The sequence below is a fragment of the Sceloporus occidentalis genome, unplaced genomic scaffold (assembly GCF_023333645.1).
Source record: "Sceloporus occidentalis isolate IW3139 unplaced genomic scaffold, rSceOcc1.0.p SCAF_2, whole genome shotgun sequence".
Taxonomy (NCBI): Eukaryota; Metazoa; Chordata; class Lepidosauria; order Squamata; family Phrynosomatidae; genus Sceloporus; species Sceloporus occidentalis.
Window position 1 is genome coordinate 261986466 of NW_028316982.1, and position 25138 is coordinate 262011603.

A 25138-nucleotide genomic window follows, 5' to 3' on the forward strand; every position below is an offset into this window, starting at 1 on the left:
GCTAACCATCACTTGCTACAGCAAAGTGATCAAAATATGTCCACGGGAGCCCCTTGTAACTGTAGAAAGTTAATGATAGCTTCAGAATTTCCTTTCTGCTCATATTCATTCCTTGCCCCCCAGCATATGTGCAAGCTAAGGATTTTTGCAAAATTTCTCAAGGCTTGAGCCTTCACAACTCTCAAGAAAGAAGGGGGAGGCATTCCATGCGCCTTACAGCTGACTGATTTATATATTTGCTCTATCACATTTGTGATTAAGTGTCTTAATACCAAACCTGGTCCTGCATATTGAAAACCAAACCAGCTGTCAAGTGTTGCACAACGTCAGCTGCATCGTGCACTTTCACAATGGCACATGTCCAGGGCTTTTCATGATGGGATCTGACCCTTTCTGAAGTTGCCTAAGGCTACAAAATCAAGCTGGTCTCATTCCAGAGGTCCCTGCTCTTCTTAAAGGAAATATTGTCGTAGATTAAGGCCCCAGTGCTTTGTCCATAGGAGAGCTCCCAAGAAAGGGCTTCTGTGTTTTGCAGGAAGAGATATGCTCCAACCCAAAAATTAACTCCAAGGTGTAAGGAAAGCAACACTGGCACATAAAAAAAAACAAACGTAAGACACATACATGTACATTGAGAGCAGTTGAGATTAGGGATGGTTTCCCCCCCTATTAATCATTTTCAGGTTTGAAAAAATGGGTTTCACAACATTCAGGAATCCCCATTGGAAGAGTATCAGAGCACCAAGAATTCTGCAGCTTTCTCCCACTATGACACCACCATGGATCTGATGAAGTGGACTGTCAAGCATGAAAGCACAGGTTAATGCTTTCTGTTAGTCTTAAGCACTGAAATAGTGTCTTCAGACTTTAAAACAGAAAGTCTCTGGTTTGAGGAAATGGTTTCCTTGGGAGAATTTCATTTTGTCAAATTATTTCCAAGAACTACAAGGTGTCTGGTGACAAAATATTTCCTTTATTGGGGATGAACAGCAACAAGGCATACTGCTTATTTCCAACCTTTAAAAAAACCACATAGGCTATGTAAAATATTTTTTTATTATTTTTTACAGTACACATAATCTGATATCACCAAGGAACAAGAAATGCAAGAGAACAAGATGATAGACAGAAACACCGTCTGCTTCTTGAGATACAGTATTCAGGACATTCCAGCTCCCATAGAGAGTAACTCTCAGTTTCATCCTAATTAAAAACTTAGAATGCGCTATACCAGATTCTAAGCATGTGTAACGTAGAAGCAAATCTCACTGATTTCAACAAAACATTTCAGAAGATTGATGAGGATGTGTGACTTACACTTCTTCCCATTCTTCCTGTTTTGAGCCCAACGGGGAAGATGCATACCAGATGCATGAAAGATGCACCAGATGCATTCAGTGAGTATCTAACATAATACATTCAGTGAGCATCTAACAAGACTAAAGTGTAGGGAGTGGAAGCGTAATATTCTATTGCTTCCTCTCTTACTTTTTGCAAGTATCCTTGACTTTTAGACTGTATGTTTAAAAATACCTTCTAAGGTACAGATATAGACATGGCACTCCTAAGAGTCACAGAATGCAGTCAAAATGGGAGTTTGCTTTTGCAGGTGTTTGTTGTCCAAAGATAAGAGGGGAGGATCACAGTACACATCCTACAGTAGAAGGCCCCCTTTAAAGTAGCTCTCACAGTCACTTTAAAAGAAGCAATCTGACCCTCTTCTTTCTTGAGCAGTACTATAACAAGAAATCAAGAAGAGTCACACTTTCGTAGGAAAATGCTGAGATGTCAGCATTTTTATTTTATTTTTTTGCTCTTCAGAAATTAGATATGGCTCTAAGAGTTGTCAATGGCAGATGAGATCATCAGGTCTTCCAAGGACTGCTCTGCGACAGTCCAATTTCCAACTCCTAATATGATTTCACATGAGTAAAGCTGGAAAAACATCTCCTACAAGGCAATTTTCAGAATTGCCAGAAAGAAAAGAAATGAAAGAATCCAAGCCACCAATGATGCAGAGATGGTTTAATGGTTTTGACCGCTCTTGTACCACTCTGGTGAAATGAACCAGTAACTTAGGTCCATTACAAACGGGCCTATAGTATGGACTGGGTCCGTATTAGGGTTAGAAAGGGGCGTCCCTTCCGGACGCCCCTAACCCTAATACGGACCGAGTCCGTACAAAATGGCAGCACCCGTTCCACACAGGGGGCGCCATCTTTACATAGAGGACGCGTTGCACCTGCACGTTGCACAGCGCTTATGACGCTGCGAGTGCGTCATTGGCGCCTCATGGCGTCATATCTGCACCATGGAAAGAAGCACCATTTTGGGGCTTCTTTTTGCTCCGCGAGGGAGCCGTGCGGTTTGGCTGCTGCAGCTCCCTCGCGGAGCAACCAGCAGCGGCGCGGGACTGCCCCTTCTGGGCGGTCTGTAATGCGCCTAAAAGAAAGTTCAGCTGAGAAAAATTACAGAAAAGTTCAAGCTAAAGTGTGTGTTACATCAGAATGCTCACTGAGCCATTCGGTTCCTTCATTTACAATCTCCTAGACAAGGGAGCTTGAGAGTATGGAAGAGACCTTGACAGTGGTCCAAGAGTTTTAGAGAGGTGCTCCTAGAAAAATGCTCTCTTGCTTAGTGCCTGGGTCCCTCCAAACCTAAGCCAGGGCAGCTACATTCAAGTGTCTGAATACCTGTAGGCATTCAAGCAATTCAAGGATTTCACCTGATTGGATCTGTGGTGCTGCTGTGGTACTTTCATAGCACCACAGATTCAATCAGGTGAAATCCTCTTTGCTAAGTCTCCTGTTCCATCTCTTTCTACCCTGTGCCTTTCATGTAGATTTTCCCATATTGCCCTTACAAGAAACTTGTTTAAAAAAAATCCCCTACCATTGGTGTCTTTAGCCATGATTGTATAGATAGCAAAATGTGAAGGCTTCCAATAGTTTGCCATTGACTGAAAATGCACCAGCTGCAGGATATCAAGCATAAACCTCTCTACACTCAGCATACAAGGTCTATAAATGAGGATGCTTTGAGGAGGAAAATTGCCCTGTGTCTCAGAGCAGCTTGCATATGATTGCCACTGCTGATTGTGGCTTCTTAACTCTACAAGAGCTTTTCCGGTCATTGGATAGTCAGATTAAGGGAACACTGATATATGCTATCCTATCCTAAGTTTCTTTTCTAAATGGGTTTTGCTATTGGTGCTATGGCCAAAGCTTCTGAAATTATTTCAACATGGACCTGCATGGGACACAGTGGCAGGATCGATCCCTGAGTTCAAGCTCTGCCATATACAGTATTTTCTCTATGGCCTTTGGCAAGCACCTCTGAGCCACCGATATCCTGACCAGATGATTCACTAGCCAGATGTGATCCACCTACAAGGGACTCAGAAACAATTTAACCACCTAGTCATCATTAAGTTTGCTTTGATGAATAATTAACAGCAGGTACTGTTTATTCATAAAAGCAGGATATCAAGCATAGAACACCCTTCTTCACTGAACCCCCAAGCCCTGACAAGGGCAAGGATGGGCTCACAACAGTTTGGCAAACCTCATACGAAATCTAGTGCATGAAGAAATAAAAACAAATAATGCAACAAGATTAACACTCTCTTAAAAGTTGTACATCAAAGACATTAGAGAGGACATTAAATGCAGATAGAGATGTTTGGTCCATTATTTTAAAAACTTCATACAATTACAACAGCATGGCACTTTCACTAGGGACCAACTAAAAAGACACAAAACAGTGAGTGAATATTTGAATTCACCAGACCATTCTTTCATTCTGGATGCTGATTTTTAAAAGGGAGGGAAGAACTGTTCCTAGACATGATCTAAAATAACACCAAAGTCACAGGCTTACAAAGTTACCATAATTTTTTTAAAAAAAATCAATGCCAGGAATACCTTTTCCACTGTACGTATGTATATATCAGAACCTCTACGGTTTTACTCCATGCATCCAAGTCTTCCCTGTTAACATCTCTTAATTTCTCTTAATATCCATTTGAAGAAAGGTTCTAATGAATTCAACGCCTCTCTCACACTACTGGATGTTTTGGTCAGTCACATATCATGTTACTGTTGTTCTTTGAAGATTAACTTCATTTGTACAGCATATGAAATGATTTAGTTGAGATATATATAATCTACACAGAGACATGGCTGGGGGGAAACAGTTTACAGCAATTAAAGCAGAATCTGGACTACACATCTAGTCTTTCTGACATTTTTGCCCATAGATATCTCAGTTTTTGGCATATTAAATGAATCCAAGTGAAAATGGTGTTTCTTTTCCTTCAGCTGCTGCAGAGTTCATCCTCAGATGTAATAAGATGATTATTGAAATGGATTGAGATTATCAAGGTCTTATCAGTGTGTGGCAGAGACATACGGAAGTGGCTTTTGAGCAATGGCCAGCTTGTGCTAAACTTCACATATCGGTTTGAATATATGGCTGTTTCGTATCTGTTATACTTTCAAGACATCTCCAACACACAGCAACATTTTCAGAAGTAAACAGCATCCATATGCTTAACAAATCACCCCGTTTTTGTTCAGCCATTCCACTTTTGGGTTTTCACTCTTTTTGAAGGCCACTGGAATACCGACACGGTACACAGGCTTAGACAAACAAGTTAATTCCATAACCGAGGGCACACCCATTTCTCGAGTCTCTTTTGTGTACATTTTCCATTTTTGCTCTTAAATTCACCTAGTCATTTGTGAAACTTACTTGAAAATCCGAAAAATACTACATTCCACTTTGTAGTGGTCTTGTCTTTTTCTGGTATTCATATCAGTACCTCAAGATCTATGTTACCAAGGTCTAAAAATCATGTTTTCTCAGCTCTCAGTGTGATCAAAGGTGTGCAACTGAATTTAGATGAGCTGTTGATCTAGGAAGGCCGTTTTCAAAGCCAATGATGGATGTGCAATCATAAATAGAGTACCAGATATGGCTCTTTTAACATTTTCCAGTGTTAAAAGTATTTCTTTTTCTTTAAAAAAAATCCATCTAGAACTATAAATGACTTGGAAATAAAATTTAGAATAATTCTGGATCTGTAGAGGGTATGTATCTGTGTTTATTCCATGTACCTTTTATTTTTTAAATGTAAAAATATTTTTTGAAAAGTTATCTACTGGAATGAAATAAAATTAATTTAATTTAAGCATATTTTTATTTTATGCACATTCAGGGATTTCTTAAATTTTCTTTTTGATATATTAATTCATTGATATTTATATATATTTATATTTATATAAAAATCTATCAGACTGTGACAACCAGCCTCAGCGATACAGAAATGCTTTCTACTATGAGAGAGGTGGAATTAAAGCCTTTCCTCTCTACAATGTTTCAGTGTGTTCAGATTGGTAAAATAATGTAATAACGCACTGAAACTGTGCAGAAGTGGAACGTAAGCCTTCTATTTGACTGTTAGGTTAATTAACTCCTCAGGACAAACTCATCACAGGCTAATGTGTCACTTCCAGGGCTGCTCAACAGGTATCTCTGGTGGTGCAACTGTATATCTAGGGTCAAGTTTAGGTATGAAATCCTTGAAATGCATAGATGCTTCAGTGCCAAATACATCCAAAACTTTCCTGTTCATGACAGCAAACCTAGAAAATACAAAATTTGAGAATAAATTAGAACATCATTTCAGTTAGAGTACAAAGTAACTCTGAAAAAGGATATCATGCTAACAGTAATTGATGAAATTCAATTCACATTAAGCGAAGAAAGTGTTAAGGAACTCAGCCTCACATCATCCCATGACAAACAATTATGAAATTGTGGATATATATCGATTATCATATACAGTCAGCCCTCCGTTTTTGCGGGGTATCTGTTCTGGATTCCCCCCCCCCTCCGAAATGGAGACTTGCATAGGCTTGAATTGGGCACATGCCTGCAAGCACACTCAATGCAAACCATGGGGGCATGCCCCATTCAATATAATGGAGGTCGCCCTTCCATGAATATTCAAGACTGCAGACCTCCTGTCTGTGAGAAAGGAGGGGAGACTGTATAAATATATGATATGATATCATATCGTATCATATAAAATCAACAACAACATTCCCCAAGTAAAATAAATAGGCCCAGAAAAGAACATTGAAGATTTCCAAAAGGCTGTGATTGTTCTCAAAGTTCGAATCTATTCAAAATGGTTTATATAGGATCTTTTCTTGAACTGCTTATGTGAGAGAAGCAAGGTTTCTACTTATGCAGTTTCACATGTATTTTCAGCTAAATGGACCAGAAAGAGTAATCTGATGCAATTGAGCTGTCTCTCTTCATAATTAACACACCATTTGCAAACTAAGAATGTTGGTTTAAGTATTTATCACCTCTCACCCCACTAAGGCCCCAGAGACAATGTTTAACAGATAAAAACAGTCCCAAAGGCCAACCCTGCTTTTAGAGACTAAACTGCTGTACAAAATGCAGTTATGGCTGTCCACCAGAAGCCCAAAAGGGATTGAAAAGCTCCATTTCTCTTGGGAGCATGTTGTACAAGGACAGGTTGCTTACCTGTAACCATAGTTCTCTGAGTGCAGGCACTGGATAACCCATTTATGTGATTCACAGAGACCATGAAGAAGAACCAAAATGCTACTACAGAGAAAGCTCTGTTTCATGTACCTACCAAACCAAACTCTTGTGATGGTTGGACATACAAAAAGACTTCTACTGAGGAACTCAGAGGAGTTTATCACATGGGAGGAATTTCTCTTAATTTTGAATAAAAAGAAAGTGGGGCCAGAACGCATTCACGTGAATTCGCAAATTCAGAGGATTTACATGAATTTCAATTGCATCTTCCCATTTCCCGAAAATAGCATGCCATTGCCCGAATTTGCGTGTGGTAGTCTATCACGCAATAATGTGAAGCCCATGATTGCATTCAGATTGCCATTGGATTATACTTTCAATTTCCCTTGTCTGATAAACTCCAGAGTTTCAGCAAGCCCATATGGGAGGACACAGACTTTCAGACCTCATGGTACCTTTTAAGGCTTTCCATGTCAAAACCAGCTTTTCAGTTTGGAAACAAATTGGAAACAACTGCAGCTGGTACAAGATTTGTGATATGATTCATTCAATTTCTATCCTGTCTTTCTTACGCCAAGGGACCCAAGGAGGCTTATACCATTTAAAATACAAGCTTAGCTAAACTATGTACTATACAAAAGTTTAAAAATAATTAAATGTCTATTAAAACCACATAGTTATAAAAGTTTTAAATACATTTAAAAGATAGTTTAAAAATACAAAATAAAAACAGAACACACCATCTTAAACAATATTCTGCCATATAATTAAAATCAGTCAATTGTCTGTCTAAACAGAAAGATCAATCTGCTGGCTGGAAGAGAGCAGGAAGGAAGCTAACTTGATAGCAACAGCATTTACATTTCTATACTGCTTATCAGTGAATACAGCACTCTCTAAGCAGCTTACAATCAGTAAAACAGTTACCCATTTACTTTAAAATGGGTACTCATTTTACCGACCTACAACGGGATGGAAGGCTGAGTCAACTGTGGAGCCCTGGGATCAAACTCACAACCTTGTGGCTACAGTACCAGCATCCCTGGTACTGATCCCTGAAGTGCATGCTAGCCACCAGTGTAGCCATAGCACCTTTAATTATTTATTGAAATTCTTTAATAGCCATAGCTCCCTAACATGCTTTTTTCAAGGAAAGCCCTGTGTAGAGCAGTGGTCCAATGGGAAAGTAATAATGTCATGATCCACTGTGGCCAAATCTACCTGGAATGTCCTTACAGCTATGTGACCCATTGCTCTTCTTTCTTCCATGCCACAGAACTGTGACTACAAAAGCAGTCTTCTATTTCACCAAGGGAAAATTTTGAATTAAGAAAATCATCATGAACAGGCATGGAAATGAAACTGTCAGATAAAAGCAGGAATGAGGGAATGTCCAAGGAAATGATGTGGCCAGCCCCTCGATATAAGCCTAACACTCTTGACATTTTGACATACCACTCTGCAACTAACGTGATAATTATTTATTTATTTTTATTTATTTAAGGTAGTTATACCCCGCCCTTCAGCTCTAAAGGCTATCAGAAAAGTTTACAATTATTTAGACAGTTCCCTGCCCTCAGGCTTACAATCTAAAATGAGATTATCCGATAATCTCATCATTTGCTAAACAATTCATTCACACTGGTGTTTTTCATGAGTTGGCCTTACAGAAAGGGAATTGCCGTTGCGTATCAGTAACCATTGTCAGTTACTCACCTTCCCCTTGTCAGCCGTAGTAGGAACTTCCAGTAGGAAGGTCTCAGGTTCTGAACTTCCATCACAGCCTATGAGAAAAATACTGAGTTTAACTTGGGGGGGGGGGGGGGGGAGACTGTGTACAACTATTTGCTGTTTCATGCTGATTAAAATGAGTGCTCTCTGAAATTCTTGCCTCACTTACCTTCTGTCAAAACAAAGTTTTATTCTTAAGGTCCTCTCCTCCAGATATAAGCTAGTCCAAGTATCACTGACTAAAGGTCAAAAAACAATATCTAATTCTGAGTCCTCAGCATCATTATAATCACATTGCCTTCTGATGACCATTACATCTGCAGCCCACCCTGTCAAAGAGATGCACATGGAGTTATGACAATAGTCACCATTTCCACAAAGAACTAGTGATATGAGCCCTCTGGGTGGGCTGTGCAACAGGCGAGCCATCAATTTACATGACAGCAGCAATTTTCCTTTTCACAAAAGATCAAGGACAAACTCACATGAGTTCTTTGCTCATGTGAGCAGTTATTTGTGGAAGCAGTGGCCATTTTATGTTGCATGAACATATTCTTAGCCAAAGGAATACTTGGCAAATCTTCCTCTGTAGTAGCCTTAAAACACCAGCAAACATTCTAGTTGGAAAATAAAAGTTTCAACCATCCTGACATAAGTATGAATAATTGTCAAACTGCCTCCTTCCAGCTCTTTTTTACTGCACTGTGATATAACAGTATGATCAGAGACAAAACTAAAGGTCTTTCAATTGAAGATCACATACTTACTGCCTGGAAGCAGATAGCTGTGGACACAGCATAGATGATACTGTCTGCATGAGGGAAATACGGAACTTTTCCAGCTTCAATGCCTTTGAAATACATGGCCTACAAGATAAAAATAGAAACACCACCCAAACAAATCAAGTGCATGATACTTTGTAGGATGTACAAAGCAATGGTCAGGTGACCAGCAGTATAGGTCTGGAAAGGAGGACAAGTGAAACAGCTGGTTCAGAACAGATGATGCCAGCCTAGGCCACAGTCTTGCCATCATTATGAGGATTCATTAGGACTTGGGAGTAACTTTAAACAATCATTTACTTTCAGTAAATTCTTTTTCAAAGACATTAACTGTATTGCACTAAAACTATAACTTCAGATTAAACCTTTTATTAGAGAATGTTTAGAAATACATGAAACAATAAGTAATACTTATCAAGTCCAAAGAATGCAATTGTAAATAAAAATATATAGTGATATGATAATATATAAGAATATATAAGAATTATATACAAAGCAAGTTTCATTCCTAGGATGCGTTAAATTATTAAAACATATTTTAAATAAAATAGAGCATACTAAAGAGGCCAAAATATATATCCTTTACTTTTAAATAACTGATGGCAATCACTAATATATCCAAACAGTTGCATACCATAAAAGGAAAGAAAAAAAAAGAAAAAGAAGAAGGGGGGAAAGGGGGGAGGAAGGAGGGAAGAAGAAAAAAAGAATGAAACATCACCGTTCCTTTTCTACCAAAACCGCAGCTGGTTCCTCATACTGACGATGGCCCGAGATGTGCTCAATGTAAATGTCTCTGGACCATCTAATGATATCTGATATCATTAGTTTGCATATGAGTTTTGCATAGCGCTTTCCCACTCCGCAAACTCTCAGCATAGGTTCATTTGCTGAATCCCAGGCACCCAGGGCTCCAACAAGCAATGCATGGACAGAGTCCTCATACCCCTTTGGTCTCAGAACATCAGCCAGAGGGGTGTACTTTTGATGTTTCCATTCCCTGGCCTCCCTCATGGCTGGCTTCCTGTTTTCAAAGGGGATGGTGACATCCACAATAGTAATCTTCTTGTGATCTTCATCTGTGATAACTATGTCAGGTCTCAGCTGACTATCTGTCTCAGGCACAGTTTGATTTAGAGCAGGGGTAGGCAACCTTTTTGAGCTGGGGGCCGGGTTGCTGTCCCTCAGACAACTGGGGGGCTGAAGCAGGGGGTGGAGCTTCCACCCTCTGGAGGTGGAGCCTCATGCCAGGGGTGGAGCTTCCACCCTCCAGGGGCGGAGCCACACACAAGGGGCGGGGCTTCCGCCAAAGCCCTGGAGGAGGAGGAGGGGTGTGCTGACTGATATCATCATCATCATCATCATCATCATCACCACTATCATTGTTAAAGCAGACCTTTCAGCAATAAATGCATCGAAAATACACAGAAATGCACTTTGGAAAGTCACACTGTCTCACCTTCAGAAATAATAAAAATACTGAAATAAAATAAAAAAGCAATAATAAAAATAATGAAATGAAATAAAAAGCAGTAATAAAATACAGAAATAAAATAAAAAGCAATAACAAACATAATGAAATAAAATAAAAAGCAGGAATAAAATAGTGAAATAAAATAAAAAGCAATAATAAAATACTGAAATAAATTAAAAAGCAATCATAAAAATAATGAAATAAAAAAAGCAATAATAAATTACTGGATAAAATTAAAAAGCAATAATAAAATAATGAAATAAAATAAAAAAGCAGTAATAAAAATACTGAAATAAAATAAAAAAGAAATAAAAATACTGAAATAAAATAAAAAAGCAATAATAAAATACTGGATAAAATTAAAAAGCAATACTAAAATAATGAAATAAAATAAAAAAGCAATAATAAAAATACTAATAATAATAATAAGAAGCAAGAATAAAATACTGAAATAAAATAAGAAGCAAGAATAAAATACTGAAATAAAATTAAAAAGCAATAATAAAATAATGAAATAAAATAAAAAAGAAATAATAAAAATACTGAAATAAAATAAGAAGCAAGAATAAAAATACTGAAATTAAAAAAAAAATAAGTATTGTATATTTTAAAAAATTAATAAAAAAAAACCCAAGGCAGACCTGAAAAGTCTCACCTTTCCAATTCCTCCTTATTTCTCCCTCGGCCTGAGTGGAGCCTAAGCCCCAGGCAGGCTGGGGGGGAAAGCCAGCGGCCCCGCTGGCTTCTCCCTCGGCCTGAACGGCGCCATGGCCCCGTCCAGGCCGAGAGGGAAGCCAGCGGCGACGCCGGCTTCTCCCTCGGCCTGAGTGGAGCCTAAGCCCCAGGCAGGCCGGAGGGGAAAGCCAGCGGCCCCGCTGGCTTCTCCCTCGGCCTGAACGGAGCCAGGGCCCCATCCAGGCCGAGAGGGAAGCCAGCGGCAGCGGGGAGGCAGGGAAGGTGGCGCGGCTGCGCGCAGGAGGCACCGCCTCCACCTTCGCCTCTTCCGCCCCAGACCTCGCTGCCCTCCTCTTCCTTCGCCTCCTCCGCACGGCCATGCGTGGTGGAGGAGGAGGATGGCAGCGAGGCACCCGCGGGCACCCAGAGCAGCGCCCAAGCTGCGGCGGGGCGGCAATCGGCAGCGGGACCAGGCTGGGGCCGGTCCCGCTGCCTTGGCGGGCTGATTTCGGCGGCGATTTCGGCGGCAGGAGGGACCGGGGGCCGGCGGAAAGGCGCCTGCGGGCCGCATCCGGCCCGTGGGCCGGAGGTTTCCGACCCCTGATTTAGAGAGATGGTGCCCATTGAAGCTAGGATAACTTTGGCCAGACGATTCATCACAGCATCATGCCAATGTTTCCAGGCTGTCGAGCATGGAGGACAGTTGCAGAGCACATGTGGAAGTGTCTCATTTGGATGGCCACAGTGGCGGCAATGTTTATCGTGGTGGCCATTTTTAACAGTGCCATTGAGAGGCACAACATTCAGGTGGGCTCGGTGAACAAAACACCAGTCAGCAAAACAGGTGAAATCTCCACGTGGTATAAAGTGGTTGCTTGAATCCCATTGCGATGTCACCTCGAAGACCTTGGATTGCTCAGAAGTGCAATGGTATATTTCTCCCTTAGGAGTTCTTTCGATGAACTTTCTAGAATCATAGAGCTGGAAGAGACCGCAAGGGCCATCCAGTCCAACCCCCTGCCATGCAGGAAATCTAAATCAAAGCATCCCCAACAGATGGCCATCCAGCCTCTGTTTAAAAATTTATAAGGAAGGAGATTCCACTACACTCTGAGGGAGTTTGTTCCACTGTCGAACAGCCCTTACTGTCAGGAAGTTCCTTCGAATGTTGAGGTGGAATCTCTTTTCCTGTCGCTTGCATCCATTGCTCCGGTTCCTACTCTCTGGAGCAGATGTCTTATGGGAGAAGCTTTGGACCTCTGGGTGGTTTCCTTTGGTGACGGTGAGCTGGGGACCCTCTTCAGCAGCCCACACCCATTGACAGCCAATAAGTTTGTTTAAGTGATGAGTTGCATTCCAGGTGTGGGTGAAGAGGGAAGAGAAGTCACCACCATCATGTCCAAATTCATTTTCCAGCGAACTGGAAAGATAGGTTGCCAAGTCACTCTCAGATGGAATTCTAGCAATGCGTTTTTGGATGACTTCTTTTAGGGAGTCTAGAGCAATAGATTTTAAAGTCTTGTCAGGGCAAGTGAGAAGATGATATGCATGGATGATGGTTGCAGCATCTCCTGAATCTCCCAGCTTAGGGATTCCTATTCCTCCATGTCGCTGAGCAATGTGCAAAATGTCATTGGTAGCACACTTAGGAAGATTAAGCCACTTCTTCAAAGAAGCCGTAATTGCTCGGTCAACTCTATTAAGTGCTGTTTTCTGGACTGACGATCCGCGAAGAGCAAAGTCAATCCTTGGGAGGAGGAAAACCCTAAGCGCGTCTATCTTTTGCCATGGAGCTAAGAGAGATGCATCGATCTTCATGGCATCCATTGGAATGGCATGCAGCAGAGCCTCAGGAGTCCGGCAGCTTTGGAAGCCCATTGGAGTCTCTAGGTGTTGGTAAGTATCTCCTTCTTTAAGATGGATCATGGGTTTCCACTGGATGGTAAAAGCAGTTGGCAAAACCCGATCCTTCAGGCTCCCATTAATGTGGAGCACTGCACATTTTTTAGCATTGCACTGTAGACCCATCCAATCTGCAGCATGTGCAGTCGCATTTATCATTTGCTGGAGTTCATCAGATTTTTCAGCTACTAGAACTAGGTCATCAGCATAGGCCAAGATGCTCACTTTACTGCCATATAGCTTGAAGCCACTGGGACCGTTAATAATATAGCGGAGGAGAGGCTCCATAGCCAGGTTGAAGATGATTGGGCTAAGTGGACAGCCCAATCACACTTGATCTTAGCCAAAAGGCCGAGAAGCGATAATTTATTTACAAAGTCCTTAATAAATTACTATTACTAACTATAACTATAATTACTATTACTAACTATAACTTCATTAGGGATGACCAATTTTATTGGGATTACTTTTGCAGTAATAGGGGTGCAGCCTCACTAAATGGTAAATGAGGAACATCACATAGCTCAAGTGACTTTATGCTGCATTTTGTTTCTATGTTTTCTCTCGTGCTTGCAAGGAAGCATATATAAGGAGAGACATTCACAAAAATACATACAGTATACATTTTTATGATGACTTTTAAAACAAAAATCAGAAATTGATGAGTATCTGGATGAAACACACTTAACACTGGAAAAATCAAGAAACAGCATGTCATGGATTTGTCCATCCCAATGTTCTCCAGTTCATTCATTTTCATGTTAAACCAGAAATCCTAGTGTATTGTTACAAGTAAACATATCCATTGTCTGATGGGCAAGTTGACTATCTTTTCCTCGTAAAAATTGCTGAGCTGGAATAATGGGCTTGCTATGCTTAGACCAAGAGAAATAAATGGCAATAAGGATGAAAAGAAAAGAGAAAAATCTATCTAGTTTCAGGCAAGCAAAACTAGAGAAATGTTGGGGAACATTCTCTGGCAGAAAAAGCAATCAGAAGAAATTGCATAGATTATTTTTCATAGGCAATTTTGTTGGGTGGGATCCCATATTCTGATACCAGATTCTATGGTTGTAAAATGAATTTGTATATGCCCAAATTTCATTCAACCATACTAACAAACTAGAAGCCTGAAGCCATTTAATTGGTTCCAATAACATCTACTACACTAATTAGTTTGTGGTTCATAGCTATTATCTATAATTAGAGCAAGAGAAATTAAAGGGATTTTATTTACAAGCCTATTGTGTTCGTATCCTTCTAGTGAAAGCACTTTCCTAATATCATACCACTGGATTTACATGCACAGAGGACATTTTATGTGAAGACAATGTCATGTTTCCTATATTAATTTTTCTTATATAGTGTTGGTGCGTGTTATTATACATCAAAGCAGTAACTTAAATAAAGTTACTTTTGCAGCCCTCTAAAAATAACAGTCGTGTACTCTTTTAAGTTCTTTCTTTTCTCTCCTTCTCCTTCTTCTAAAAAAAATTAGAAGTTCATTTTCATCCAATATTTATTGTCTCCTAAGCAGCACGGTTCTCTTTGGTCAGTTAGCTTTGGCTGCTTTAACACAGTAAACCACGCAAAGCTTCTCATTCACCACTGCCACAATGACCTGGAGTACACCCCAGACAGACCAAGCAGCAAGTGCCCAGTCCATCATTATTATAGAGCAACACAGAGCAGCAGAATATGCCATTCAGTTTTAGAGCTTTTCAGAACGTCCAAAGATACAAACAACAAAAACCAAGATGTACAGGAAATTCTGTATTTCTAAGCTGATTCTTGAGTTGACTAGTTTTACTTGGGATTATTTCTTGACTAGTTTTGCTTGGTGCCATTTTTTTTCTCAAAAGGAAAAAACTAACACATGGCTCCAACTTTATTCCTTGTTTTTTAATTTCGCTATGGTAAATAGACTTCCTTCAGTGCCAAGGCAGGCATGAAGATAAAAGAAATGGCTGCCATCAATACTGACTTTCCTAAACCAGCTGATATACTTCTTGAAACCTTTCTGCTGATCTCTTTTTCAGTCACAACTCCCATCTCACCCTAATTCAATTCAAATGTGGGACTAACAGGCTTATCCTCCAATGGTGTGGTAGAAACGGTCCTCTCTGGGTTGAAGAACAGGGCAGTCATGAGAGTGTGAGACAGGCATGAATGCAGGAGAAAGATTGCCACTTGGCCACTGACAAATTAGAACATGGACAGCAGGGGAGATTCAAACAAATCTGCCATTCCTGAGGAAATCCTGAAATATTTTTTTCCTCTTCCTTGGGGTCAAGAAAGTGCTTTTTTGAAGATAACAAGCCCATAGGGCACCCTTTTTGGACATCACAAGCCCACAACACACCCCAAAATTGAAAACTGTCCTAATGATAATAAAAGCACACTAAAATGTTGTGATTGCAGTTTATTCTCCCACTACAAAGAACCTTCAAAGAATCAAACAAAAAAGGCCACAAGGAATGAATATGATCAAAAACATCCCCCTGTGCCTCCTGTGAGGGAATGAGATTAAGGTGGGGGCGGAGGGAGAACAAGAGCAATGGCTTACCTCCACTAGTTTAGAAGCCAGATACATAGAGATAGTAGTGCTTTTGTAAAACATCATTGACATTCCTGCCAGAGACCCTGCATTAAGAAACAAGTCAGTCACATTCTTCATACTATACTACATAGAACTCTATGGCATTATTATTCAGATAAATGGACAAAAGAATGCAACAGCAGCCCTGCTGGATCAAACCAACTGTCTATGCAATTGAGCATCCTAGAACAACGAATCAAAGGACCTTGGAAGCAGAACATGAGTGCAGTAGTTTTTGCCACTATCAAACCTCTGCAACTAGTATTCAAAACCATGCTGTTTCAGATCCCGGAGGGAGCATACAACCATGAGAACCAGCAGCCACTGGAGGACATATCCTTAATTAATTTGTCAAATCCCTACTTTTAAAGTAAACTAGAATCATGCCACAATGTGTGGTAGCAAAGTCCATAATTTAACTATACACTATTATTTCCCTTAGTCTCTCCTGTACCCCACACCATTCAGCCTTACTGGAAGAGAAGGAAGGAAGGAAAGAGAAACAGAGAGACTTCTCTCTATCCACTCTAGGTACTATCATGGAGAATGAGCTCAGTGGCACAGATCATATACATTACATTCAGCAGGGCTCAGGTTCAGTTCCCTGGCATCTCCAGTTATGACTAGAAAATACTGTCTTAAAAGGTAGTGAGCTGTTCTCAACTAGTGCTAATGATACTGAACTAAATGAACCCACGTCCTGACTCAATTTAAGAGCTTCTTGCTAAGCCTCTGAGGTTCACTTTTTCCTCCTAAACAGAAAGGCCCCTAATTATTTCATTGTTTCCTACAGGAGAATTGCTCCAGTCCACTGATAATTCCTGTTTCTAGTTTCTTTTTTTTTTTAATCTCTACCAGTGTTAAAATACCCTTTCTGAACTGTGGTGGTCAAAACTGTATGCAATATTCTAAGTGGAATTACATTACAGATTTGTATGAAGACATTAAAATGACCATTGTATCTCTGACCTGCTATCTGTCTCACACATTCATGACTTGTGACATTGTCACACTTTCCTAGTCACATCTCCATCCTTGGATACGTGTGGACTTTATCTGCTCATTCCCCCCCCCCCCAAAAAAAAAAAACTAGAAGTGATCCAAGAGTCATTTCCATTTTTGAGACTATTTAGGGGATGAGAGAGAATATTCTTAAAATAGATTCATGCCCCTTGAAGGTTTATGGGACTATAAATCTCCATTTGGGGTCCAGTGATGAGGTCCCTGGGTGTCACCCTAGGGCCCTTGGCAGGCCATATGCAGCCCAGGAGCCATGCATAAAACCCACCCTGATTTTAGGCTGATGTATGGAATGTATTAGATTGGGTCATCTGGGACACAGTAATCAAGAAGGGCAGATTTACCTGCAATAAGTGCATGGAGTTCATCATCCAGGTTCCGTACCCAGCGCAAGAAACAGCTTGTACCCTATATTTTAAAGATAATCATAGGTACACTGTTAGATAGCAAAGCACAATAGTTTAGCCAAAAAGCCCCCAATAATACTTTAAAATTTTAATCAAGTAAACAGAGCCCTCTTTTACTACTCCAGCTGTAAAGGCCATTCAGTAGCTGCTTAGTACCATAATTGATCAAGTAATCTAAACATACTGTTTGGAGACAGATTAAAGGGTCATTCTTGAGCAGGACAAAGCCTTTCCTCAAATCCAAAAGAATATATACACAAGGTTTTTAAAAAACAACCATGACCTCCTTCCTCTTTCCAATATATTTAAATGTTATTTACTGATTAACATGTTTTACACTATCTACCCCTCCTCCCTCAAGTCCACATATCTCTTATCAACTTGTAAATGGCCATTGTGGATAATTTGTTTTCAGAAATTCCACACTTAATTCAGCATGAAGTGTTAAAAATTCTAGATGGTACTCTTTAAAGACAAAATATTTATGCTCATGGTAAACTAATAATTCAAGAAGTGGAGCTCAATCTCTCTCTCTCTCACACTCTCTCTGATTTATAGCCTGACTTTCTCCTCCAAAGATACAAGCAGCTTACAAAATTTAAGTCTAGCTCAAACCATACTGTTATTATTACAATAGTTTAAAATACAGACATCATTTCTATTGAAAATACATAATTAAAAACATTTTAAAATATATTTAAAGCATAATTAAAGCACAGATAATAAAAACAGAGCACACCACTCTGAATACTATTAAGCCATATGACTAGAATCAGGCAAAGGCCTGCCTAAATAAAAAGTTCTTAATCTGCTGGTGGAAAGCGACTGCTGAAGGGAAGAACCAGACCATCTGTGGAAAAGAGTTCTAGTCTGGGGGCAGCTATGATGGACCTCTGCCATGTCTTCACTGCAATGGGTCAGACAGAAAGCCCACCCCTAATGTAATAATATCTCAAATGTGCTGACTTAATACTTGAAGGGAGCTTTTAACATGAGAGAACACTGAAAATAAGAACTTTCTGGCCTTGCTTTTGCCCCATTATGCATACATGTCTGAAGCTGTACAGTTGAAAAGACTACCATCTGAATCTACTCTGACATTCCACTTAATGGAAAGACCAGCTTTTTTAGAATCTTAAGTGGGCATCCCAGAGTGGCTCAAGAGGCAATCCTTTTGAGGTACACTGGAGCTGGACACATAGGCATACAAATGAACCTAAAAGTTCACTTGGCTATACCCGCATTTGTATACAGTCAGCCCTTCATAACTGTGGGGGTTCCATTCCAGACCCCTCTGTGGATGCCAAAAACCATAAGTCCTGTTGGTTTTAATGGCAGTGTGCTGTGTGTGTGGCTGTGTGCACGCACCGCCATTGGGGTGAATGGGGCAGGACCATCTGCGCATGCTGAAATCTGCAAATGGCAAGCCCACAGTTGGAGCAGGCTAACTGTATTAATGGGAGTTGTGAGTTCACTGTCATATGGCTCCAATGGGGCATTTAGTAGAATAAGCAAGCAATCTGCCATAACTATTCAAGTAAATTATTTTCTGGAGTGGTGTGGCAAACTACACAAATGAGGCCTGTGCTAAATTAAGTAATGTAACAAAGTTTTTTCTCTACGTTGTTACAGAGAAATAAGCTGAATGGCTTATCAGGTCCTTCCCATACCCAGTCTGTGGAGACAAACTATATAATATCTCCCTCTCTCTCTCTGTCACACATTCGCTTTTTCAAGCTAGGACTATTCACATCTTCTTTTAGGTTTCCTTGATGCTACAAAGCTATGGAGTCCTATAAAGGTTAGATCATTCCTACAAACACAAGCCAAGTAAAATCCAATGGAACACCTTTTCCCCATGATGCTCTACTGGAAGGGGTATATATTTTATGACCAAATCTCAATAAAAAAGCAAATGTTTCCTGCTGAGGCTCATATGGTAAAAAAAAGCAAACGAAGACACTGATAAATACTCACTCCCCCCCCCTTTTTTTTTTATGAGGAAAAAACCTTTGATGGCCAAAATGAGTGCAAATGGGAGGTACTGCGGCTCAGGCCTTAGAATAATAAAGATGTTCATTAAGTGGATTGCTGGTTTTGCTGCTGTAAAAAGAGTAATGGTGGAATAATTAAATTCTATTTTTTTTAAAAAAAGACATCTTCAGCCCCTTAGAAACTTACTTTATATATACTGACAAATGACCCCAGAAAAGCCCCGAGCTGGAAATTTTCTTTGTTGTAGAAGAGTGAGAGCAACCGGGAAGGTTTTGTAAACAGATGCCGGAATGCTGATGGGATTCGAAGGCAACACTGGATCAAATAACCAACGCTAAACATCCTAATGAAGCCCTAGAGAAGATATTAAGAATGTGACATTTAGAGAGAGGGAGGCAGAGCAAATAAAAGTAAAACAGCAGTGTCAGGGACTCCACAAGTAAACCACACCATAAAACAAAACCTTAGAAAAGTTTTTATTTGCAAACATTCACTGGGACACACATACTGGAACCTAAAATCCAGTTTTTTGTTTAATTTTTCCTGGAGAAAAGATTATACTGGATCATTATTTTATTTCTAAGTTTTTCAAAATATGAGAAAGATCTCTCTATGATTATTGCATTTTTACCAAGTTTTCATTCAAGGAGTTGAAAGGTTTGTACAGGGTTCTCATCTCTGCTTAATCCCAGAACAACCTCATGATGTAAATTAGGTTGGGAGGCAGTGACTAACCCAAGGGCATCCACTGACCTTTGTGGCAAAGTAAAGATTTGGACCAGGGTCTCCTCAGTACTAGTCTAATTCAGTGATTCCCATACTTTGGTCCTCCAGGGGTTTTGGACTTCAGCTCCCTGAAGTCCTAACCAGATTGGCCAGCTATCAGGAATTCTGGAGCTGAAAACATCTGGAAGACCAACGTTTGGGAACCACTGGTCTAACATACAGTATTAATCACCAAACTATACTAGCAATATCTTGATCAGATGTGCAAACTGTGGTCCTGCACACAGTACTGGCATATAACTCACATGAGCCTTAGCTGGCATAGCCAACGATGAAGGCTCATGGTAGCTGTAATCCAGCTACATATGGAAGCCCTACATTTCACATCCATGCTTTAGACATTAAGACACCTGCTCCTGGAAGAGCACACTTTGTTTGACTTCCTGGATGAACCCAGAATTTATGGTTTAAATCCAGTAGTTAGTCCCACCTACAGTAGACCATAGGAGCTTGATAAATCAACATTTATGTAAATTCCACAAATTCAATGGGACTAAACCTGCGCCTCTCTTGAGTGCGCCTTTAGACCAAGCATAAATCAATTTCTTATCTGAACTTTCCCAATAGAATAACATGGATGAATGTTCATGCCTCACAACAACTTCTTGGTTTAGTTGATGATACTTTAGAACTTGATAAAGAGAGCAGAGGAGCGGGGGAGCATGGGATTATTTTACTTTACTCCTTTGGAAGCTTTAAAATACACCTTATATTCCTCCCTTTGTTTTTAATGATTGATTTGCGAGTCAAATGAACTCTACCCTTCCAACTGTCTTTGCCTTAGCTATACTTTCAGGGAGCTGGCTGGCTCCACGTGAGAAATTTAAGAATATTCATTTAATTTAAACAGAAACATACACATCATTTGAATCATAATTTTTCCCTTTAAAGCATCCTAATGGATCAAGCCCTTCCCTGCTCAGCTGCAGTACAGAAAAGAAAACAATGTGGTAGGGAAAAATCCTTATGCTTCACACTCAAACATCTGGAAGAATTACTGAGGGAATTACAGCAAACAAAGGTCTTCCTGAAACTATGAGGACTAAGGAGCTATATTCCATGCCTCCTGCCTGTTCAATCCCTGGGTTCTTTCAACAACCACTTTGCAATGTGTCTGGCCTAACAAGCACTAAAGCTGTGTGCTGAACTGTTAAAAGGTTTCCAGCCAATGTTAAGAGTCCATGATTTGTTTCCATTTGCAGCACACTCCAGCTTTAAGGCTTCAGGTAAGTTACTACAAACTGCAACTGTAAATACATACATACATACATACATACCACAGAGCCCTGTGAATAAGACTAAGGGACCATATACTGTATACAGTTTCTCCAACGCTCGTGAGCCACATATTGCCAAGGATTGCGCAGGGAAGTGGAAAAGCTGGACCTTGGTTTTTTTGTCATCAGCAGGACTAATGTATGTGTATTGTTTGCCTTCAAGTCATTTCCAACTTATAGTGACCCTATCATGGGGTTTTCTTGGCAAGTTTCTTCAGAGGAGGTATGTCATTGCCATCCTCTGAGACTGAGAGAGTGTGACTTTCCAAGGTCACCCAGTAGGTTTTCATACTGGCCCAATCTAATTTGCTGCCTGAAACAGAGTAGCAAATGGTGTTTTGCCCACCCAAAGTACAGGTAAGGGTTTGGGGCACATGAGGAAGAAAAACCTTCAACACCTCTCTTCATCTTTAGCCAAAAAAATACAATTACATCTAATTAAATAATTAATAATGTGCTCCATTTAAGTGACACACCAAATCTGTGGGTAGCAGATTGCCTCATTCTGTCAGGACTGGTATTTAGCATTTGGAATTTAGCAGTATGCCCACTATAAACACACAGGTTTATTTTACCTGTAATGGACAATGGTTTTCCAAAGACATGTATAGACATTTATTGTGAATTTGTTTCATCCCCCCTTAAAAGTCAGTCTAGTGGTCCCTCACACAATCATGTGACAGAGAATCTATTGAATGAATAGGATATCAAGCATAAAAAGAGCACTCATTTTATCTGTCCCATGTTACTGTGGCATGTTCTTTCTGATATGTGTAAATTCTATGTTTATTATGACATGTATAAATGCAAAGACACCAAGGACACCAGAGTCTCTATAAACATTCATATGTACTAGAAAGACAATCAAATGTCAGAGAGAAGTAATCGCTATATCCAGCTTTGATTGAGATGGCAACATACAGAAGTAGCAGTGCCTTAAAAGGATCAAGGTGGCCATTTGGGTGGCTTTAGACATAATAAACAATTTGCAAACCAGATTCTTCTGCTTTATCTGAAGTCACTGTCCACTTTACCTATATTCATACTGCCTCCACTCACAAATATGCTCACTCAGCTCCCTTAGCCTGTTTGCTCAGTAAAACTTCCAGTTCTCTGCCTTTCTATCCCATCTCTGATGGACTACTATTGAGAAAGCTTCTTTCAAACCCCACCAATGATGAGTTTTAGGAATCACAGAAACTTAAGACTGGGAGGGGATACAAGGGCAATCTAGTCTAACCTCCCACCATGCAGGAATACACAACTAAAGATACCCATCGAAATCTCCATTTAAAAACCTCCAAAGAAAGACAGTCCATCACTCTCTGAAGAAGGCTCTATTCCACTGTCAAACAGTTTTTACAGTAAACATAGCAGGGTTCCAGAAGAAGACTGTCAATTTTTTTTAGCTAAAATCAGACCTTTAAACCAGAGAGGAAGCAAACATGATACATCTTATTGCAAAGCAGATTGCAATGAGCCAAACCACATATTAAGGAGAAGGCAAAACAACTCTAGAGTTATTGACCTTGGGGAAATGTCCTTCTAAATCCCAAATACAGATGGTAAAAACCACAGTTTCAATAAATTAATACTTTTGTAGTTTTCCTTACTCCTCCCTTCCAACTTTACTGGAAGACCTTGAGATTAACCAGAACAGGGAGCACACCTAATTCCCAAGTAATCAAAGAGAGGATTAAAATACTATCAAGGATTTGGGATCTGGAAATCTTAGATGGCTCCAGCCTTCTCTGAATTTGCCCACTGCCTGCTGATTTTTATTTTATTTATTATATTTATAGTCTTCTTCTTTAATCAGAGTGTACGGAATGACTGGCAAGCAAAAACTGGTTGTCTTATATCGTTCTAAGAATGACAAGACTTGCAACTGATGGAGTAGACTTAAGCTTACGAAAGCTCATGCTACCAACTTCTTTCTCTTAGTCTCAAAGGTGCTGCAAGATTTCTTTGCATACTGATCCATACTAATATGTCTTTGTCTTTGAAGACTAACGATATTTTTCAGTCCTTCAATTAGAAGAGTTGATTTGTTACCTGAAACTGACAGAAATGAACAAAATAATACATTCTCACCCATTCTAGCTGACCAAAACCCAGTCTATCATGAATAACAGCAATAACAATGCTATTTATTCTCTTGGTTGCAATAGTAAGATTTTGTATTCCTTCTCAAGAGAAGACTAAAGTATTATTATGAATTAACCCACTTTGTCTACTATATAAAGTGGAAAAACCAGACAGCAGGTATGATGATGGAAAGACAAGCTGTTTGGTTGGAAAGGAAAGTATGACAAATAAGAAAAGCTGTTGGCAACTATCCATCATGGGGGGCAGGGGGAACCTTTCACACACAAAAAAATTCAAAAACATGTAGGCCTTTCTTTAAAAAAACACACACATTCCTGCTGATTTTACTTTCAGTAAAAGTCTCAAGTAATAGAAATATAATTAATAATGATTAATATAATACACCTTCATGCATAAAATCCAGGCCAAGCAACACCATTCATGCTCATTCTTCATTAATCTGACCCATTTTTTAAAATTATTGCCAAGAAACTGAAGCAATTCCAAAACACAGCCAGAAGTACCATTGGAGCAGATTGTAGAATATAGGGTCATTTTCATTTCAGAAAAAGTGCTCCTATTCTGAAACAGATTAGGGGTTAGAAATGATCCCAAATGGCCAAGTGTAGCCCTGGATGGCTCTGGACAGTATGACTGGCCCTCCAATACATTTGGGGGTACAAGGGCTCCAGAAGTCCCCAAATGGTGAGACTTCTGATGCTACTCCCCATTTCCAAGAGCCAGATTTGGCCTTGTATCAATTAGCAATTAGATGGTGGGATATCTTCAGAGAGAGGATGGAAAGGAGCAACTGATCTTATACAGTAGCTTGCTCCCTGTTTCTTAAACAAAATTAAACTGGTAAGATTCAAGACTGCACCAGAATCCAAAGGCTGATGGACTCCAGAGGAAAATTATTTGAAGTCTTTTTGCTACATCACAGACAGAACAGAACTATTCAGTTTCCAGTTAATCTGAAAACTTTAATCTTGTATCAGCAAACTGCCATTCAAGCTATTAGATAAGTCACCTATGTGCAAAAAATAAATTTAACAAAAAGAATGCCTAATCGCATCACTTACTAAACATTTGACACAAATGGCTTAATCAGCCAGAGTCAACCAGTCCAGATACTAGCAGACTGACGTTAAAGGGAAAAGGCAAATTTATACAGGATAAGGCTACTGTGACAGCATGCCTCCAAATATAGGTTACTTGGGAACAAGAATAGGAGAAGGCTATTGCTTTCACATCCTGCTTGAGGGCTTCCACAGGCGTCTGGCTGGCCACTGCCGAAAACAAAACACTGAACTAATTGGCCTTTGGTTGGATCCACTGTTCTAACCCATGAGGACGTTCCTTTCTATTTTGAATATATAATTTAAAAAATCTTGATGATTTATTTATAGTGCTGATTGTTGTGCAAATATCATTTTACCAGCTCAGTGTATGGGAATCTGAGGTACAATTAAACAGCCTAATGTGCACTGAGCGGCTACAACGTGAAATATGCATGGGCAGTGAAATTCAAACCAATGAAGATTGTTCAAGGGAAAAACCTTGTGTCTTATACAAGGCTTTAAACAGAATACAGTGTAGAAAGTGACATGTCTTGAGAAAATTCTTGATTCAGTGCACATATTACATGTCTGTCTAACAATACCACAGTATCTCCTGTTGATTGTCTCTTCTCTCTGACTGTCTCAAATTTTCAGATCTTAAACAGAAAACAGAGATCATCATACAATCAATGTCTTTTAACTCTGAGTTGGAAAAACAGAATAAAGTGTATAGTCTCATTACTGAGAGGGCCAGTGAAA

At 39.8% G+C, this 25138-nt stretch overlaps 1 protein-coding gene across 1 annotated transcript in view; it reads right to left on the minus strand.

Annotated features, from left to right (window-relative positions):
- Nucleotides 1-954: 954 nt before the first annotated feature.
- Nucleotides 955-25138, minus strand: part of LOC149320074 (transmembrane protein 135) — a 228032-nt gene continuing 203848 nt past the window's right edge. The window contains exons 10-15 of the mRNA XM_089512873.1: nucleotides 19354-19521; nucleotides 17110-17173; nucleotides 15713-15789; nucleotides 9081-9179; nucleotides 8299-8366; nucleotides 955-5645 (exon numbers count right to left, since the gene is read on the minus strand). Coding sequence (XP_089368999.1) covers nucleotides 5507-5645; nucleotides 8299-8366; nucleotides 9081-9179; nucleotides 15713-15789; nucleotides 17110-17173; nucleotides 19354-19521 — 615 coding nt within the window. The 3' untranslated portion in view covers nucleotides 955-5506. The remainder of the gene's footprint in view (nucleotides 5646-8298; nucleotides 8367-9080; nucleotides 9180-15712; nucleotides 15790-17109; nucleotides 17174-19353; nucleotides 19522-25138) is intronic.